Raw genomic sequence first — 22,238 nt, forward strand, 5'->3', positions numbered from 1 at the left:
ATTAGGCGTGTTCCCTTACAAAAATTTTTATACAAAGTCCATCGACAGTCCATAGACATTTGTCTAAGAAGTCTATAGACTGCCTATAGTCATTTCTTTAGACTGGTCTATAGACAGTCTATAGATTTATGGCCGCACACTTTTTATAGACTGGTCTATAAAAAGTCTGAGTTTATAGACTGTCTATAGACATTACTTTAGACTAGTCTATAGACAGTCTATAGACTTATGGCCGCACACTTTTTATAGACTAGTCTATAAAAAGTCTAAGTCTATAGACTGTCTATAGACTGCCTATAGACTTATGGCCATACACTTTTTATGGACTAGTCTATAAAAAGTCTGAGTCTAGAGTGTCTATGGATTAATTAATGAGAGCAGCATTCCGGGCAAGTTGGTAATCCATTGCTTAAATGATATTGCGCGACATAAAAAACGACACGGACGTGAAAGAAGACGACACACCAAGCGCAAACTTTCAACTAAGTTTATTGTGCCACTGCGTCATTTTATACATGGCATGCACGTAAATCGCGCATGCGCTTACACGGAAATGAAGTGCGAAATCATGTAACATGGTTACGTGTCGTGTGATGCCGCGTCCAAGTAACGTAATTCTTTTTCTGTGAGAGCTAGAGACGGGAAGCTGACACACGCATCACCCAATTTCGCGATCATCTGTGCTTCAGATATCTCACGGATGAGCTGCGTGCTGCCACGGGAAACAATCGTACATTGATCCTCAAGAGGTTTGCACCCATGATCGCGACAGTGGATCGCCAAGAAACCGCCAGAGCCGTTTTTAACATTGTTGCTGTGCTCACGGACCCTATCATTGAGGCAACGCCCAGTTTGTCCTATGTATTTCTTGCCACAAGAAAGCGGAAAGCTGTACACCACCCGGTGTACACACTCGACAAACTTTTTTCGGTGATGCTTTCTGCATTTATCGGAAGGGACGGCATTTGGATCCTTCAGCCTGCAAAGCCTGCCGAGCTTGTCGGGAGCAGAAAAAACAACTCTTACATTCGCTCTTTGGGCAATCTTTTTCAAGTTGTGGGAAATCCCGTGCATGTAAGGTATGACACTAACTTTAGGGCGTGTGCCAGGAGGGGCATTGGCAACTGACTTTTGCGTACTGGATCGCGCTTCTCTTAAGATGCGTTCCGCGACAGACACTAGCACCACCCTGGGATATCCAGCCAAGGACAACCGTAAAGTTTGCGCTTCTAAGCTTACGTCCACAACATGGCAGCAAGACTTGCTAAGGGCATTCTTGAAGCACAAACTGACAATGGCCCGCTTAACAAGCTTAGAATGTGCGGACGTATACGGCAGAAGTGGTTTGTTGGCTCGCGGCTCGTACGACCAACACGTGTGGCAGTCCTGAAAATTCAGGCGAAGATCAAGAAAACGAAGAGACCTATCTGCCGGCATCTCATGAGTAGTTTGAAGGGGGGCTAAGCACTTCTGAAACGTTTCTAACGCTTTCTTAGCTTCCAGAATGAAGGCATCAGAAGAGCAGTCAATGAAAATTAAAAAGTCATCAACGTATCTAAATGTTTTAAAAACTGCAGTGCCTTGCACTTGTAAAGAAATGTCATGGTCTAAACAGGATAAAAACAAGTCACTAAGAATGGGAGCAATGCAAGAGCCAATACAAACTCCGCTCTTCTGCAAAAAACATTGGTTATCCCAAGTGATAAAGGTGGAATTAAGATAAATCTGTAAAAGTTCTAAAAATTGACTGCAAGACATGCCGGCCTCATTCTGGAAGGAAACAGCACCATACTTATCTATACATTGCTCAACACAGGACAGTACGCTTCTATGCGGCAAGGAATAATAAAGATCCTTTACATCAATGGAAAACGCCTGAAGACCACGGTCAGAATGTGACTTCAAAAATTCAATCACAGATTCTGAGTTCTTTGCGATCCACTGTCGCGATCATGGGTGCAAACCTCTTGAGGATCAATGTACGATTGTTTCCCGTGGCAGCACGCAGCTCATCCGTGAGATATCTGAAGCACAGATGATCGCGAAATTGGGTGATGCGTGCGTCAGCTTCCCGTCTCTAGCTCTCACAGAAAAAGAATTACGTTACTTGGACGCGGCATCACACGACACGTAACCATGTTACATGATTTCGCACTTCATTTCCGTGTAAGCGCATGCGCGACTTACGTGCATGCCATGTATAAAATGACGCAGTGGCACAATAAACTTAGTTGAAAGTTTGCGCTTGGTGTGTCGTCTTCTTTCACGTCCGTGTCGTTTTTTATGTCGCGCAATATCATTTAAGCAATGGATTAATTAAAATTCATGTTTGTAGACAGTTGTCTGCATAATGTCTATGGGCAAGTGTATAGGCTTACAGTTCTACTTTTGTAGACTGAAGTCTATGGAATGTCTACAGACAAATGTATATATACTATAGACATTCTATAGACTTCAGTCTACAAAAACAGAACTTTATAATCCGATACACTTTTTTCTATGACATTCTGCATACACTTGCCAACAAACATGCATTTTCATTAATTTATAGACACTCTAGACACAGACATTTTATAGACAAGTCTACAAAGAGTGTATAAGGCCATAACTCCATAGCGGCTATCTACAAGTTAGTTTACATTTTTCATTACATGCGGTAGCAAAACGTATTGAATGCATTTCATTTCATTTTATAGATATGAAATGCATAGAATGCAGATATTATGCATGTGCACCTGTTCCTTTTCATCTGCACTTATGCATTACCGTTAGTAGATTAATAAAGCTCCTGAACCAGCTGTACTTTCATATATGTTGCATAAACAGAAAGAATTTATATAGTGCTGAATCATGCAGTGCAAAAAATAAAACAAATGCACCGGCAATACATTAACCGTTTTTATTGCTCGATATAATACATGAATTCCTTAAATTCTTGTCTTATGCTATTATGGAAACAGATTAAATATTTACACTACTCCTTGGCAAGCATGGTCGCCAGGCTGGCCTTGACCTTTGTGTCATTAGTCCCAAAGGTGCTGCAGGTGTATGCTGCAAATAAGTACATGCAGCAATATGAGGCAAAAATAACAGATGTGTATTCTTTGTGTGTTCATTAAGCAGCTGAATATATTTACTCAAACCATCTAAGCCAATACTTAATGCGGTTTAACTATGACTAATGGCTGCTTGTCAATACAAATCAGTACCTTTATGCAATGTTCTATTGCATGGTATGGGGAACAATTAAACAGTCACAACTGCTGCTCGTGTCAGCAACAGTATGTTCCCTTTTATGACAAGTTCATATATGATGCATTAATGTACTTATCCCAAATGGTCCCTATATTTATTGCGGAAACGTTACCCAGTTGGGCTGTCTGTACAGTTTTTTTGGCTGGTAGTTAAGTATGCCCGTGCAGAGGGATGTTTTCAGGAGACGTGACTGGAATATTCCCAGTGTCATGCCTAAGATTGTAATTTATTTTGCTTAGTACACATTGAAATGTATTTCTCATACTTTTAAATGAATGGGTCATTGGCCATAACTTCAACAGATGGCGGATGGGTTGATTGTATTGATATGGTACCTTAATTTCTTGCAGGTAATGAGGCCTCTTGGGCATGCTAACAGGTTTCCAAGTTAGGTATACCACATGAGCACCCGAAATACCACACGAGCACTTTGTGTCATGGCACGACAGATATGCACCTCCTAGGAAACAGAACTGATAGTATAGTTCGAATGAATTCTATCACAGTAAATTATTTAAGGTGCTTTGAAAGATGAAAATTTTTTCTAGGCTATCGAGGTTCAGGACGTTTAGTTAACGCAAAAAAAAACGTATTGAGTAAGAAATGCCTTTTCAGTCTGCTTAACTTTCTTTTTCTTCAATAAATAGAACCAATTTCCTTCAATTTTTATGAAGTGAAACGTTTTAAAAATATATTTAACACAGAGACTTTCTGGAAACATTGACATGTAACAAGACAGCATACCTATGTGGCCAATTTAAAGTTTCCCGATCTTTTTCCAAGCCTTTCCTGGCTGTTTTCATGAAAATTTTCTGGCAATCTATGACGCCTGCAGCTTAAGTGCAATAAAAAATACTATGGTTTAATGCTTGCCAAGTAGTGCCAGTCCATAATATTTAGATAAAACGAATAACACGTCAGTCACTTAACATGTAGTATTAGATGCAACTGACTTGAATCCCTTGTTTAATAAAGCTGACAAGGGCTTCGGCAAGTTCGTAATTGATGGCCACACGAGTACCGCACGGAAGACACAGAGACACGCGTAAAACAAATGCAACAATTTGAGGGAAAACTTATACAATGAGTTATTTTTACGGTTCAATAGTAGTTTTCTATATAATTTGCTCTCACCACTTATGCCTCTAGTTAACTTTGTTTACCTATGACTAAAGACTACATGGCAATATTAATCAGTACCATTATGATGTTTCGTTATATTATAGTATGATAAGCAGTTAGACAACCATAATGGTAGCCGGTGTTAGCAACGGTACGCTTCGTTTCAAGACAGGTTCATGTGACACACAGTGTACTCATAAAAATGAAAGAAATGTGAGAATCCCAAACGATTCCTATAATAATAATTGTTGAAACAAAGATACCCTGCTGGACTGTGCACATTTTTCAGGTGTTAAAGCAATGTGCCCGTGCCGATCGAACATGCTCAGCATACTGACTGCAGTTTTGAACAATCACGTTAACATTTGCAATTTATTTCCGCTTAGAACAGTCTGCATTGTCTCTTTTCTCATACTTCGAGATGAATACATTTGCCACACTTTCAGTAGAATGCGCATGAATGGGGGCGTACTGATCAGGTCACTTATCAACTAAAACATGTTACGATCTCTTAGGTGTGTTAATAAGGGTAGAACAAATGCAATGTCCACTGAATTATTTGAATAATCTGTGCGTTATCTACTAAGAAAAGACCACCAAATTGATAATCTGGCTCTTTATTCTTTTGTACAGCGCATATAGTATGCAGTCTGTCCAAGATGACGGCACTACATGCAACAGTAATGAAAACCGGAACACTTATTGCGCACGACAAGGGCTTCATACCGTGCACGACTGGCACAATGCGAATCTGCACCAGCAGCTGCCTAGAGATTAAGAGCACGTAAACTGCATAACCCCGAAGCATCGAAAGGCGCTTAACGCTTTTCATATAGCTCGAAAGATAACTTCTGCTGCTAAACTGTTTAAAAAAGAGACAAAAAACAAATCTTCCAACTACCGTCAAACGCAATGCCTTCAGTCTGAAACGTGTAAAGGTGCTTCCCGGAGCGACTAATTTATTGTGCTCCAATTTTTTCGGCTAAGTTGCGAAGCTGCGAGTGACTGAGCTTATCGCAGGTTTCATGCTCGAAAAGAGTTTGTGGTTGCATATAAATAGATTGGGTGAATCTAGAGATTTTCGCTCGACATTTCTTCAAGTCTCGTGTTTTGCTTGCTGTAACTTCCCAAAATTATTTAGATTGGTTGCCAGAAACCTTAAAAATACTGCTACCTTAAAAACAATGCGAAAACGGCAGTGCACACACTGCTGATGCATGCCCCGCAAACACGGCCTTTCATCCGAGTACGTTAGCAGTTATTTAACTATACGTGTCTGTCAGAACATTCTCGATGCTAACACAATTTCGAGATATATACGTAAAGCGTGTCACGAGAATTTCACTACACATGCGGCGCAGCATTCATCGCGGCCGGATCAAGCGCCACGAAATGAGATCTACCACACTGGCTGCCCAACATACACAATCCGCTTAGTGGTAGCTCAATATCAAGTTAATACATGGTGTAGCTTCCTTCTTTACGCACCTAAGCTATTATGCGAAAATCAACAAGCCCGAGCGATCGCTCGCCGTAAAACATTCCGTATAGTAGAAGCGAGAACAAGAGCGCGTTATGAAACTATGTCAACGACAAACCGACACTATACCCGAGTCGCCTGCGCTACATGCAGCCGCTTCGCGCTACGAAATGCGCTCACATAATCATGAGCTATTGACGCAAAACATCTTTGCTAAAGCTTACCGTTCAGTGTAGTTGACGTGTGATGCCACAAAGATGACACGCATACACAGACACCAACGCTCAGGCGGACACCGCACACCGGTACAACCGTATACGTGCCTGGCGCACTCGTTGAGATGGCGCACCGCCGCGCATGCGCAAGATCTCCGCGCATGCGCAGGAGCTCCGCGCGCGCGAGCGCGCGCGCTCGGAGGAGTGCGAGCGCCTTTTCCTCCTTCATTTTTTTTTTTTCGCTCTCTCTCGGCGCGCCATGCGCGCCGGAACGGGTGGCTTATTCATCTTTATCACCATTATTCATCTTTTTTCGTGGACGAAGGAAATGCGCTGGCAGGTTGTACGACAAACGCTGTGGGCTATCGTATGAGACTGGAACGCTAACTTGAATGCGCTGTTTGTAAAAGCCATTACAGGGCCCTTCAAACGTTTCAGACGCATTATTGCCAGCGTCGATTAGTAATACAGCGTACTTGTAGCATATCTTCCAGCGTACCACCAAATGTGATGCCCGCACGTATGTTAGTGCTAATTTTCTGTTCTGGTGATAGGTCAAAGCAATCAGTACAGCATTGAGGTACTCATATGCGTGGCTGCCCAGGCATACCGCCGGCGAAATACTGGGTGGGCTCTGATAATTTGGCACCTATTTTAAGTAAATGAGAAACTTTGATGGGTTTATAGTGCAGGATATCAGTCAACAAAAAACCGCCCTATGTTAGTGACGCAGCCGAGGTATGAAGAAAATGTGAAAAGTATCCGAGAATCGGACGACACACAACGCGAACACCACATGCGCGACATCGGTTCATCGCACATTCACAAAGTCCGCGTTGTCAGCTACAAACATTACGAGTGTCCTTGCTATTAGCTCGATGCCTGTTTGGAATCCACTTGTAGCTGAAGCTGGCGTTCATAACTACTATTATAACAATTGGATCGGCGTTTTGCTTGCTTTATTCTACTGCCGCAAAAGTGATGCGACAACTGTGAAGACTGTCTTGGGATTGCCGAGACCGACTACGTAGATCATATCATGTGGTCAACAAATGCGGAGGTATACACTATGTGTATACTAATGTCTACAAATAGGCTCTACAGCAATCTCAGCAGTATACAACTTCAGTAGCTTATATCAAACGCAGCTACGTATTATCCACCGGTACCTGCGCTTGGTTACAGCGTACACGGGTTGGGCCCAGATTAACGATGTTTGTCTATTGTTAATCTATAGACATGCAATACCACGACAACTCAGAGGCAGACCAGGTGGTGAATTCACCACCTGGTCTGCCGGCTTTCGCGACTTATTCACCACCTTTGCCACATCATCACCATCTGACCTTCACCAGCTGGTCTCGCGAAGTGTACGTCCGGGAAGCAGCCAGGATTAGGGCCTTCGGGTGCCTGGAAGACCTTTGTGACTCGGACGTTGCCTGTTCCGCCGCGATCCTCGTTCGGTGCAGCTGCACTGAATGACGACTAGCAGTCTGCACGGTTTGCCCGCCGCGCCGGGGTTGCACGCGGTGCCGGTCGCGCATGAACCAGTGCCATATCATCGCCTTCGCAGAGGGCGGGGAGTATGGGAACTCGGCATTACATATTATCGACTTTCTTATATAGACATTCAATACACCAGGAGAGAAAAAGAAATAGAAACCTTAGCCGACTATTATTATTAACTGTCTAATATAGAGAGTCTATAGACAGAATATGGACAAAAATAGATAGAGACCGTAATCCACTTTTGTCTATAGGTAGTCCATAGAGGGGAAGGATACAATAAAGAAACATACTCCTTATCGACTTTTTTCTATAAACTGTCTATAGACTGCGAGTAGACAAAAGAAATAGAAGCCTTATCGACTTTCGTCTATAGAAAGTCTATAGACAAAGTATGGACAAAAATAGATAGAAGCTGTATCGACTTTTGTCTATAGGTAGTCCATAGAGGGGAAGTAGGCAAAAAAGAGCAAACACCTTATCGACTTTTTTCTATAGACCGTCTATAGACTGCGTATAGACAAAAAGAAATAGAAACTTTATCGACTTTCGTCTATAGACAGTCTACAGATTTTGTATCAACAAAAGGCCAAATCTATAGAAAGGAAAGGTCGTCTATAAGATGTCTATAGACTTTCTATAGACAGTCTAAAGTCATTTTTGTAAGGGTTGCGTGCATGTGAGAATAACGTACTGCGCTTTCTAGCGCAGGCATTCCATAAATTCGATCCGCCGTATGCGGCGCACCAGGCCTCACGAAATACTGTAGGCGCTTCGATCTATACTTACGCGAAACACGAGCTCGTGTAAGCTCCCTTCACATGAACTCGCCCCAAGCGGCTTTTGCTCCGAAAGTTGTACACCACCGTGTGGTACATTAATCCGTTTTGGTGCGCCTTCAACACGAATTATCCCTCTTTGAATGAGCGATCGCGAACTAGAAAATACTTATTATGAATGCGCCACGCTGTATACTGTCACGCATACACACGTACACGCGTCTTATGTGTATTTTATCCATGGGCCGCGTATTTGTTGTCGTTTGTCGCGGCCAGTGGCCTATTGCTGAGACAGCGGAGGCGTGGCCTCATATACGATCTGATGACGTAGAGGCAAAAATGATGAGAAGTACGGGTTCAAGGGCCATATAACATAAAACTGTTCCTGTGGGTTTTATTCCAATCTCCTGACGTCAAATTTACGCAACCGCCGAAACAATCATCGAGCGGTGACGCGTAGCGTTGTTTTACCAGCCCAATCAAACGCTCTACGCGTTTATAGGAGGTCCTTTTTTTCTTTTTCTTTTTTTTTTGACGAATTGCATTACCTAGCATGATAGATTTTTCAGATCAACGAGGGGGAATCAGAAAGTTTCTGCACCCTATTTTTCGCTAAGTTACGGCTGTAACTGCGAAATCAACATATCCATTCCCAGCGGTGTACATTTCTTGGACTGGCGCGGCCTTACCTGCCGGGAGCTCCGCGACATGGCGCTGGTGTCAGTTGCTGAAGATGGCGGTTGTGCTTCAACACCTCCACGGCATTTGAGCAACGAAGGGAGATTCGTTTTCTGTGGAGCAAGGGATGAACGCCCATCGAAATATACAGGGAAATGCAGCCCACGTGTGGGGACAGGCGCCCAGCTTTGAGTAGTGTGAGATGGTGGTGCTGTGAGTTCGCAAAAGGCCGTGAAGACTTGCATGACAATGAGCGTTTGGGGAGGCCGCGTGCGTCGCTGACTGACGACGACAAGGCACAGAGGCATCTCAAATTTAGTGCTGCGATGTGACCAATAACTTAAGTGGTGTGGGGACTAGGTGGAAAAATAGTGTAAGGTAGGTGGAATAGTACGCAAATCTGTAATTACGTGTATGTACCTTATTTTGGCTAATAAAAAATGGGAGCAAAGTTTTTTTGATTCACCCTCGTATTTGGCTGACTAGAGGCGAGGAGCTCGCCGAAGTGGAGAGGGGTTCGATGGGTCCGACCTAGCGCATTGAATGTATGGGTAACCGGATGAGGAGGGCGGGGCCTGCGTACGCAATTGCTGGGCTTCCCTTTTGCTTAGCTTGCGGTGGCTGGTCGAAAATCACTGTGGCGTGCAATGCAAGGCTAAATAAGTTACTAAAACCGATTCTCAGCGAACAAGAGTTGTCAGAGTGATGCCGTATACGGGCCGATTTACCTAGAAAACGTTATATTCCCATGCAAAAATTATACGCAGAGAAATTCATTTTCCCTTGCAGCTACAACTAGCAAGTGCCAGAGCGATCGGCGGGCAGCCAACCTTTATTTCTTTTGGAATGGGGCCCCCCAGTCTCGGGCCATCCAAAACAAATTTTGGGTTTGTTCGGCATATTAATCCATCTTCAGAACGTACACGTCACTTTGACGTGGTGAGTTTTCGTGGTTTTGTGATGTTGTGTGACAGACAAGGAAAGTGGGCGCGGCCTGAAAATTTTTGACAGATAGCGGCAAGGTAATAGCTAAAACGGCGTAGAATCGAAACCGATTATTTTTTCTTTTGTTCGGCTTAATCATGCATAATCAGTGTGCACACGCCATGGGAGACGTTTTCGCATTTTTCGCGATATCGCGTTGCAGACAGGCGCAGCGGTGGTGGACTGAAAATATTTTTAGCACTTGTAGAGGGCTAGTGACCAAAGTGGAATAGGAAATAGATAGTAATAGCTTTATATTATAAAGCCACTAGTGTGGTTCACAGCCGAAGCAGTGAAAGTTATACAGGCCTGCTGTCCGCAGCACATTCACATCTGGCCCTGCCGTCGATATGCCGATGTCCACCGAGCTCCATCGAAAAACTACCTACGACAGCTTGCTGCTATACCTGCGTATACGAGCTAAATAATCAACTTAATCGGTACATCCCACTTAAGCTTCTCACGGATCGCCTTTTGTTTATTTCTTCAGCATGATTAAACGTCTATGTCCCTCTCTTTAAAGTCAAACGCGGGCCTGATGAACTCTACGAAGTTTACTCGCTTGCATTTCGGCAAATATAAACCACAGTGTGTGATTCATACAGGACTAAGGTTTATTTTTCGGGAGGCACGCATAGCCGTGCAATCCAGCCACAGGAGAAGATAAACAGGAAATTGCAGTGGCTCGCCGCCTTGGCGCGCTGTTTAGCTCCATAAACGGAAAGCACGCGAGCAGAGCTTGCGAAACGCAGATAGCGTAATCAGCTAGTCGCCGCTGTTCAGCGCCGCCGGCGTTCGCTTGTACGCGCCGGCACAGAAGGATATCACGAAACAATATGATGCACATTACGACAGGTACGACTGTACTAGCTGCGATCGCTAGTTGCCAGAAAAGTGTTCGCGATGAAGTGGCACTCCGCTTTGTATATCCTCTGTCTGAACGCGATAACTGCTCGATAGGCATTTTGCAGTCGGAGCGCGTACACTTCTTACGCACAACATTGAAGGCGTCGAATGGACAGCGTCATGCTTCGAGGGTCCATAGCTGCGTCATTGCGCGTCGTACCGACCGTTCGGTGACGTGTTTCGTGAATGTACACAAATGGCAGCGCGCTTGTTCATGTGCAGGTGTGCCTGCATGTAATTCGTCACCAAATCTAAAGGCACCGCACTCCTCGCGATTCCCTTCCGTTCGAAATACATACATTGGACGCACGTACTCAAAGTCTAGATGTGCGCCGGCATTCACTACAGTCAAACCAGCTGCCAGTGGCAGGCGAACAGGATTCACATCTCGTTATGCGTGTTTTACGCAAGTCCCATTAAAACACAGCCCTTGGGATCAACATTGGTCCAACAAAAAATGCAGTTAGCTTCAGCAGCATTTTTTCTTCCATCACTGTTAATAATTTCAGATTTCACTTTCCTGTGAACTTCTGCATTATTTGGAGCCTTTCGGTCGTGTTTTGTAAAGATTATTTTCATTTTATTCTACTTCCACTTCGTCATTGGCTCGCAGGAAAACGATTCCACTCTATAGCCAAATCGGCCACTGAGCGCGGGCGGATGATGATGATAAAAAACGAGTTCAATCAGGTTACAAGGATAATTACAGAAAACAGGATCTGAAGAGCGACATAGCAGTACACATAATTAATCAATTTTATTAAGGTGCCCGGGAACAAACCGGTGGCCTTGGTACTGGCGCGCGTGAGAAATGGTATAACAAAGGCACACAGATATATATATATATATATATATATATATATATATATATATATATATATATATATATATATATATATATATATATCAACATGAACAGGAAGCTTAATTTACATACAAATGCGGTTTCCAATATAACAAATACGTAATGACACACAATACAGCACAACAGAACATAAGATGCGCAAGATAGCATTACACAATAAAACGTAGCACATAACATAGACAAAAATCAATCTACCAAGATTTCTAGATGTCTGGTCAACAAGCACGCGGTAACCTTCACAAGTAAAAAGGTGGACATACACACCAACGAATAAGAACAAAGAGTACACATGCCATACAGCAACGGTGCACCACTATCAATCAATCAATCAATCAATCAATCAATCAATCAATCAATCAATCAATCAATCAATCAATCAATCAAATGTGTTTATTAAATGCCCAGGAACAACCTCCAAGGTCTTGGTGCTGGTGCACTCGACAAAACAGTGCACAGAAAAAAACAGTGGACGCCCACACACACATGCACACGCGCGCGCACATAAAAAACAATAATAATTTCGCGAATACAGATTTTAACAGCATAAAATGCGTACGCGAAGGGGATAGAAAACAAAAGTGGTGAAACAATGGGCGTGGGAGACGCCCACGGCGCGCTGACGTGCGTCCTGCAGGACCTTTATTAATGTTTGTCCACTTCTATCCAAACAGAAAAAGGATTACAGAATGACGGAACACATAACAGATATCAGAGTTTTTGTTCAGTTATTGAAATTCCTGTGCAACTCCTTTCAGGAAAATATTAAAATTAGGCATGACGATATCCACGCACTCGGAATGGGCGTTATATGTCGCCTGCACTCTAGACAGAGGGCCACAAAAATACGAAGGCTGAAAGGCGTGCTTTTTCCTTGTGCCTTTATGCGGAATGTAAAAGCGCACATTAGAAAGCAAGGGCGAGCAGCAGGTTTTTCCATGTATTAAGTTGTGGAGAAGAGCACATCCGATTTGTTGTGTCTACAGGTGAGGGTAGGTAACGTGAGTGTCTGTGTTAGCTTTATGGAGATGAAAGGCTTTCGAGAGAATCCCTGTTTAAATATAGATGTAAATGTTTTTTTGCTCATTTTCGAGAAGTTCACAATTTGACCTACAAGTGCAACCCTACGCCACGGAGGCGTACTCAAGAAATGGAAGGCAGTCGCTCTTATATAAAGTTACTAATGGCCCAGGTTGTTTGAAGTCTCCCGTCACCCGAAATACTGTGCCGAGCGTTCGAAGTGCACTTTGCTTCGTCTGTTTAGCGTGAGGCGAGAAATTCAGAGAGCTATCGAAGTGCATACACTCCAAGGTCCTTCGTTCCCTAAGCTCTTGGCAGGAGAACATCTTTAACGCTATATGGAAATGAAGTCCTGTTAGTCTTCCGCGTGAAGATTACAACTTTCGTTTTTGATGCATTTATGACGAGCTTCTTTCTATCGCACCATGACGCAAAATTCGTAATGTCCTTCTGAAGAGCCACGCAATCATTAACATTTTTTAGCTCTTTGAAATGGTTCACGTCATCAGCATAAAATAAGATTGAAGAGTTTTGAATGACTGCCGAAACGTCGTTAATAAACAGCGAGAAAAGAAGAGGGCTCAGGACAGACCCTTGAGGAACTCCACTCGTAACCGCATAATGTTCTGACGACTGACCATTTACGCTAACGTAGCACTACCGGTTGCTTAGGTAGCTTCTTATCAACATTTTAAGAGAGTGGTGCAAATCAAGTTTTGTCAACTTTTGAAGGAGTATTCAAACGCCTTACTGAGGTCAGAATAAATGACATCCAGCTGTTCTTTCTTACACACTGCTTGAGAGGCATGCACCATGAAGCGAGCGATGTTGGTAGTTGTGGAGCGTCCCATTTGAATCCATGCTGCTGAGGAATGATAGTATTTTGAATAGAGGATGAAATTATTGCGTGCAGAGTTGACTCGAATAATTTAGATGCTGCGCATAAGAGAGAAATACGCCTGTAGTTACTCGCAGCAGTGTGTACCCCTGACTTAAAGACAGGAACGACCCGCACTGTTTTCCAAGCCTTTGCTAATGTGTTCGTCTTTAAAGCAGAATTAAAAATGCAAGTAAGCACTGGAACAAGCAAGGGCCCGTATACGTCTTAATCAAAGCAGGTGGAATGTCATGAGGACCACACGAAAAAGACGGTTTTAAGCGTTTGATGCTTTTAAAGACAAGTTCTTCTGAAAGCGATAGACTTGAATCCAGGGAAGGGTGATTGGAAAGCTCACTAACTCCGTCACTACACCCTTCACCGTACACAGACCCGAAGTGTAGGGCGAAGGTGCCCGCGACATCTGGAACATGTTGGCTGTCGCCGATATATGTAGAGAGATATCTTGCTTCGTATAGTTGGACGACTGTTCACCAACGTGTCTCGAAAAAGTCTGAATTTTTAGAAGTAGTAGCTTCCCGATGTGCTATATAGATGGAATCATCACGCTTGCAAAGACATTTATTGAGTGCCCTGTACATTTTAAAATATATATGCCAGTGTTCATGATTTGTACGCTGTGCATTCCTGTGAGCACGGTCTGGAAACAGCTTTAAAGCTGTTTTCAGTTCAACGGAAAACCACTGGGGAAGTTTGGAGTGTTTAGCACCTTTTAGTGGTACAAAATTCTTCATTCCATCGTGAATAACATTTGTGAATGCCGTGACTTGGTCATTACCATGTCTTAGTTCTACTACTGAAGACCCGTCGGCAATATTAAGATAGTGGTAAAGACCCACGTAATCTCCGCTTGAGAAATAATAATAATAATAATAATAATAATAATAATAATAATAATAATAATAATAATAATAATAATAATAATAATAATAATAATAATAATAATAATAATAATAATAATAATAATAATAATAATAAAAATAATAATAATAATAATAATATATGCGATGCATTCCTCCATCTTTTTCTGTTTATTTATCACCGGTAATTTTCGTTACAAAGGGAAACGGCAGGAATCAATCAGTTATACAAGTTTTAAACAACAATTAACATTGACGCAGTCCTAAATACTTAGTTGACCTCCCTAACGATCATCCGATGATCACATTTCTTTGGTAATAAATTTGCTAACAGTTACTTCGACGATGGTCGTCATGGCGGTGGCGATATACAAAAGGTGCTCCGTCTCCCTTTTGGCAGTCGAAGTGCGGAACTCAGAAGCACGGGAAGGCGCCTTGGCTTTTGAACATGGTTCTGTTCTTGTGCATACCATTCCAATTTATACAGGACCATACATTAGCCGAATTACCGCTCTCTCTTTCTCCCTGTTTTATTGCAGCCTAGAGGTCAAGGCATCCAGAACAGGTTGATTAACGAGAGTGCCCGCCACAATGACATCATCCAGGCGGACTTCCGCGACACATACCGCAACCTGACCCTCAAGACCCTGTTCCTGCTTAAATGGGCCTACGTGAACTGCTCGAGCACCCGATTCGTGCTGAAGGCGGACGACGACATGTTCGTGAACGTGGAAAGGCTGCTAAGCTTCCTCAAGGCGTACGGCGGAAACCGGGCGCGGTAACGGGCATTGCAATCTACAGACGTTACACATAGAGATCGAGCACTTCGGCGTTGGATTCGCAGGCCTTTTTTCTTTCGGAATATGTGCTTCTTCGAAGCTTTTGATATCATCTCACCCACTGTCACGACTGCCCGCCACCAATTCGTGCACTCTTAATCTCGTTCCGCCTATGTGCCAGAAATAGTATGAGGAGGAAAAGTTTTGGAAATATTTTACATTTACTGTAATGGAACCGCGTTTCAGATACGATCACAAACTTTAAGAAACGGTGTTCCATATGTTTCGACATATTACTTTCTAAATTCACACAACAATAGATAGGTAGAACTAAGTTCCAGTGAATGAACCAATATTATCAAGAACACTGTCCAGAGCCCCGTAAAGTTGTGCGCGTGGAATCATAATTTTTCGATTGATTGATTAACCTGCCAAAGCAGCGAAGTATAAGTTCCGTAGTAGAAGGCTCAGCACTAATTTTGGTCACATGCGCTTATGCCGCGTATCTCACAAATAGAGCAGTACATTTAACGCTACAGCGTTAAGGGCCTCGCGTTGCAGAAAATCCGGTGTCGGCGGCGTTGTCCATACCCCCCGAAAAAGAAAGAAAATCTGCCCGAACCACAACGACACAGGCCCTCGGCGTGACGCAGAGGCGCTAGTGACCTAATTGAATTCCTCAAACTAAAATGAGTCAGAAAATTTGTTAAGTCCGGCTTACACACAACCTACAGACATGAGAGCGTCGTACTGTAATTTGAATATACGAGAAATAATTTGAATATATGAGAAAACATAATTCTGTTACACGGAAACTCAAACACAAGCCCCTGTTTTCTTGCTTACGGGCGTCTACTTGTAGCGTCTGCCTTACGGGGATATGAGCTCTGCCCTGCACTGCCGCCGGATTCGGCCCACCATTGCTGACTATCGGGCCCCATGTCGCGGAATATTTAGTGTCGGCGTCAACGGGTTCCCGATAACGCTATCACGTTCCACTCTTAAATGCAAAGCTTGAAGGCCTTCCAAGCTTTTTGCATTCTGTCCCCACCGAAATGCGGCCGCCGTGGCTGAGAATTGAACCCCCGATATCACGTTCAACAACACGGTGCCACAACCGCTGGGCCACTAGAATGCCACTCCACTAGCTCGTAAGTGTTGTAACGTCGCGCCCTTCCACCTACGGCGGAAGCATAACGCCGTGGTTCCGGGGAAGTAGTTATCCTACGCACGCGGAGATAGGCACTCGTGTGGCTCCTTGATCGTGCTGCCTCGTCGCACCGATAGCACTCATGCGGCTGGTCTGATGCCTCGTCTGACCATTAGGCGTCGCGGCGCACGACGCCCGCAGGCCCTTCCTGGCAGGCCACGTGCTGCAGGGCCGGAAGACGGTGCGCCAAGCCGGGTCCAAGTGGTACCTACCGCTGTCCGTGTACGAGCCGGACTGGCTGCCCTCGTACGTCTACGGCAGCGGCTACGTCATGTCGCGCGAGGCAGTGCGGCCCCTCTTCACCGAGGCGCTGTCGACGCCCTTCCTCTACGTGGAGGACGTCTTCCTCACGGGCATCGTGGCGCAGAAGGTGCGCGAGATTGCTCGCTGGTGCAAGCGTCGCGTTCTGGGCTGTGACAGTGTGCGCCACACGAATGCCCTTGAGGCTGTGAAGTTCCTGTGGCTATCACGCAGCTGGCGAACGCCAGAGCTTTCGCTCATCATGACGGGTCATTTCTCGGACCATGGCGCTGCACGCTGTGCACGCTTGGCACCCTGCAGACGTGGCTGTTTCCCCGATTAGTGCCGGTTATTGAAGTTGACAGTATACTCCAACGGGCTTTATTCGGACACCAACCCTCTGCGGAGTACTTTTCCTAAAATCTCTGTAAAATGGAAAGTTGGGCGAGTTGCTATGCGCATTCATTTTCTCGAGAAATTCAGCGCTCAGAAACGCGCGCTAGAAAGGAAACACACGGGCAGCGCTTCGGTACGTGCGTTCCTGGTAGCTTTTGCGCGCTTAATTCTACGACAAGAAAACAATCTAGAAGACAAGAAAATAACTTGCACTACCAGATTAGGAAAACCCACCTGCCTCATGTAACTCCCACAACCAATAATCTGATATAATAAGATGGGCTTTTTTTCGAATCCGAAAGGATAATACCGCGGTTTATAGGGTGTGGTGGTTGTACGATATATGGCTTTTTATTCCTTGTTCCTTTGTTTTTCGACTTTGGAGATTATAATTGTGCTTTTATCCAGCTGAGCGGCTATGTATGGGTGCAGGGGTTACTTGCCGGTTACTTCAGCCATAGCAGCAAGCGACGCGCTCAGCTGACCGATTTTCAGGTATTACAGCTCCAACGGAGAAAAGAAAGTTTTGCGTCTTTTTGAGAAACTATTACTCGACATTTATTTATTTATTTATTTATTTATTTATTTATTTATTTATTTATTTATTTATTTATTTATTTTATTTATTTATTTATTTATTTATTTATTTATTTATTTATTTATTTATTTATTTATTTATTTATTTATTTATTTGTTTGTTTCTTTGTTTGTTTGTTTGTTTATTTATTTATTTATTTATTTATTTATTTATTTATTTATTTAGATCACCATCAAGGCGCTGGACTCTGCCATCTGGGTAGTAAGAAAATCTAGGAAGATGGCTGTTGAAAAAATTTAGGACTACTTTCTTTTCTGAACCAAAGTAGGTTACCGCAGTAGCTGCGACTGCTCAGTGCCACAGGAACAGTACAAGCAGTCACAAATAAACTTGCATGTAAAGAGAGAGAGAGAACAAGAGGTGAAAGAGAGAGAGGTTAACCAGATTAATTGTCCTGTTGGCTACTCTGCACAGGGTGATAGAGTGAGGGCAGAAAAGACGAGGAGAAAAGAAGACAATGTATAAAATTATCTGTCAGCACCCACTATGGTCGTTGAGCAATGAAATGTGTGTTAGCGCTTTAAATATGTTTACTAAATCTAAATCGCTTCAGCAATTAGCCGGGCCCCATCGTCCCTTTCTCGTTTTGATGGCCATCGTCCCTTTCTCTAGTGGTGCAGCCTAGAGCGCTCTGTTGAATTCCTTGCCGTCGATGCCGCCATGACTCCTGACGGAGGCATGCAGGGTTGTCGCACACGTCACTGAAGCAGAAAGTTTAGCCACGAGAAGCTCAGGCATGTATGTGATGTGGTAAGGATTCGTTAAATCTTTATAAAACTGGTTTGACGCGTCCGAGCGTTGATTCAGGCGCTAGGTTAGCATGTATGCTGGCGTACGCTGTCTGATGTAACGTCAACCAAAGGCAACGGCTAGTGCCTGTCGACTCAAAGTAGAGCTGTTTTTCGGCAACTGAACAGAGGCACACACCCCGGTGTGTCTCACCGTGTTTCTTTTTCTTTCCTTTTTTTTTTCTTAGCGGTGACAGATGGCACCTCCGGTCTTCTGTAGTGACGTCGCAAGCTCCCTGTGTGTGGTCGTAAATTAGGTATTCACCATTAGATATAGAAAACGAATTTGGAGAAGAGCACCGAAATAACGGCTGCACTTGCTGCCGAGGTGAGATGAAGCGTAGCGAAAGTTTGCAACATGTTCACACACCCTAAAGGGTGCAAACGGGTTAGGAACGGCTACGAGGTCGGCCTGAAGTGGACCAAATGCCGCCACGTCAGGAAAAGCCGTTGTATCTGGAAGTCTGCATTCATTGCCACTGTGGAATCGGGAGACAATTGCAAGATGTCGCAAGACAACGCTTAGCGCGACCCAACGACTCACAGTTATCCGATCTGAACTGCCACTCAGTCTCAGGTGTGCGTGCGTGCGTGCGTGCGTGCGTGCGTGCGTGCGTGCGTGCGCGATAGAGAGAGAGAGGACGAGAAAATCCTGACTGACATGAACTGCTTCGCTGAAGCCTATTTAAGATTCATGTTATACAGCACCGTGAGAATCTCGTAGCAGAGCTCCGAACAGAAAGCGAGTGTCTTCTTGCAGAACATGGTCCAACCAACACAATAGAAATCAGCGATATCATCCACATGAACCCACAAATTTTGCTGCCGTTAGAAGTCAGCAAAGACTACAAGTGCTGCATAGTTACGCGGCGTTGAAGCAGGCAAGCAAACGACATTCAAGTTCACTCGCAGAAGTTTTATCAGATAACTCTCCGCGAGGTCCAGAAAAAACTTCCGGTCTCTGGCCCATTTTCTTTAACGCGGTCAAGTTCACACCGCCAGCCTATATTTTCAGTGCGGAGGCCATGCAGAGTGGAGATGCAAATGCTGTATGGACTACAGAAGCTTTATGCTAATTTTCTGCCTGACCCTGGAAGAATTGAACAGGAGTAGAAAACTCTCCCTTCCTACTTTATTTGCCACGTGAAAGACAGCCTAGAAAAAAGGTCTATCGCGTCATTCTGGGCCAGAAATGGGAGAGAAAAACATATCAGGGCACCCAAGAATTCGAGCATATATCGGAATTGACTCAGCTCACATTATCTTTGCCATGCGCTTACGCAGATACTGAAAAGATCTGCTCTAGTATGGCTGATGTCAAAACAAACAAGCCCAGTACAATTGGAGTTAAAAACCTGAACACCGTGCTCGCAATAAAATAAGCCTTAGCAGCGACTAGCCGGAAACTGTGTAAATATGCACGTCGAAGAAGGATATAATGAACTACATCGAAAGGAAATGTACTGAACGGACACTTGGTCATGTTTTCAAAAGAAATAAAACAGATAGTTTCGCTTTCATTGTCTGTTCATGTTCGTTATTGCGTTGACGAATCATGTGCTAAGAAATCTCCTTTGGGTCCAGTCCTTTGTTACCATACTAAAATATTCATTTTTATTCTTTTATTACAATATTCAAAACATCATCTTAGGCGACATTGCAGCGCATTCTTTAAAGGTTCAATTTTATCTATAAAATACGGCTTGAAAACGTACCTGTGTCGCAAAATTTGAAACATATTTGGCAAAACTGCTTGTTTTGATTGCTTTGATATTTCGGTCGAGTACATTCACATCCCGTCATTTATTATAAACATTTAATTTTGCTTAAGTAATGTATTTAACTACATAGAACGAAATGAATGCGTAGAGTGAGACATACTTCGGAGATCCGGCAAAATCCGGCGATGTCGTCGGCGGCGGGACCGAAAGATGGTACCGAAAATGGCCGACATTGCGACAAGTAAAAACACGTCTAAAATGCTCGGATTGGCGTCAAATTTGTCAGGCAGATTTGGTACATTTGGCAAATTTGGTACATTTTGGCCTGGGTGAGTGCGAGATGCGCACGGTGCCCCGACGCCACGATGGCTCCACGGTTATGGCTGACTAAAGTTGTGTCTACTGTCGACTGCGATGCACCCTCGACGCCAAATCACGAGCGCACAAAACGAGGTGTGCCTAGTGCATGCGTCATTGCACACGTCACGTGGCTGCCTCCCGCGCGTCACTTACTCTTCGGGTTTCATCGGCGCTGTGTTTACTGGGATGAGCTCCGAAGCGTCTACCTCAGTGGGACCTGTGAAACGTGGTCGCCCAAGGAAGCACGCCGTAGAAGACGAAGCAAGGAAACACGAAAAGTAATGCCGTGCAACTTTACAACGTGCACAACGACATTCGTATAGATGAATACAAAGTGAAAACATATCCCCAAAACGACTACAATGCTTTCGCATTCCCACACGTAAGCAGTCTTATGTGTCACTGCCAAATCCTTCTTTTTTACTTTATTTTCCAATCGCTTTGAAAAGATTTCTTTGCGAGCTTCGCTACTAACTTGCCAAAACCTTTGAAACAGACACAGTAAGATGTCAGATTAACACTATTGGTGTCATCACGACCGCGCTATAGTAGCACTAACTGCGACATACAAAACTACCATGGTGGCTCAAGGATGTTGGCCGAGATTCGATTGACTATCTCTTCAACAAACCAACGAAACCGTGCAGCACTAATAGCAATATTAAGTAATTTTGCTTGCAATGGGTACTTCTAACTAAACATCTTTAATGAGGCCAATCAAAGAAGTGCGAAATTTGATTTTGCAGGCATTTAAATTTGCCATATTTATTTCTAGACTTCCTTCTGGTGTCCGATTCCCCCCAAAAATATTACTACGCCAAAGAAACAAGCATGTTTCAGGTTGGCTCAATGTACGAAACGCCTCTTTTGTGATATCAAAAGAAAGAAATCCGTACCATCGCTCAAGCATAAACAATAACAATTTTATATATAAGGTGCCACAAAATTCATTTGTAAATTTGTAATCACCTGCAAAGAAAAACTTGTGAAAGCTGCGAGCTATAGACTGTAGCTCTATACTATACAGCATACCAGATTTGCTTGCCATCTACACATGGTGAAAATGCCGTGGTTTAGGTGTACGTGGCTATGGTGTTGGGCAGGTCGGGCTGCTAGGCACGAGGACACGGCCACGGCGGCCGCATTTCTATAGGGGCGAAATACGAAAACACCCGTGTACTTAGATTTAGGTGCACGTTAAAGAACCCCATTTGGACCAAATTATTCCGGAGTCCCCCACTGCGGCGTTCCTCACAATCAAATCGTGGTTTTGGCACATAAAATCCCATTATTTTTAACTTTCTCCAACCCTGATGTGGCTAGTTGCAATATACGCGGCTTCGGATATCGCATTAGAGGACGGAACAAGGGATACAAGACAGGCGCTGCTTTTAACGGAAGTTTTATTGCGAGGCATACACTGTTTATGGAATGTGCAGATGGTAATTTGGCGGCTCACTGCCAAATGCGAATGCCGTCCATACTTCGATAATACCGTGGTGTTGTATCTCGACCCGGACTTGCCTGCACGTCTGGGTCCTCTTCGGGCGGTCGTCCTTTCCGCTCGACTGGGGAGGCCTC

At 43.9% G+C, this 22,238-nt stretch overlaps 1 protein-coding gene and 1 long non-coding RNA gene across 2 annotated transcripts in view; one reads left to right on the forward strand and one right to left on the reverse strand.

The window, feature by feature from the left end:
- LOC139055208 (beta-1,3-galactosyltransferase 5-like) overlaps positions 1-22,238 on the forward strand; it is a 45,975-nt gene that overhangs the window by 14,600 nt on the left and 9,137 nt on the right. Inside the window, exons 3-4 of the mRNA XM_070532737.1 lie at positions 15,105-15,343; positions 16,696-16,924. Coding sequence (XP_070388838.1) covers positions 15,105-15,343; positions 16,696-16,924 — 468 coding nt within the window. The remainder of the gene's footprint in view (positions 1-15,104; positions 15,344-16,695; positions 16,925-22,238) is intronic.
- On the reverse strand, positions 2,881-6,177 carry LOC139055207 (uncharacterized). The gene is made up of 2 exons (XR_011511655.1): positions 6,082-6,177; positions 2,881-3,051 (listed from the first exon to the last, which is right to left on the reverse strand). It is a non-coding gene; the product is annotated as an uncharacterized lncRNA (long non-coding RNA).

This window comes from Dermacentor albipictus, chromosome 1, assembly GCF_038994185.2.
Source record: "Dermacentor albipictus isolate Rhodes 1998 colony chromosome 1, USDA_Dalb.pri_finalv2, whole genome shotgun sequence".
Lineage (NCBI taxonomy): Eukaryota > Metazoa > Arthropoda > Arachnida > Ixodida > Ixodidae > Dermacentor > Dermacentor albipictus.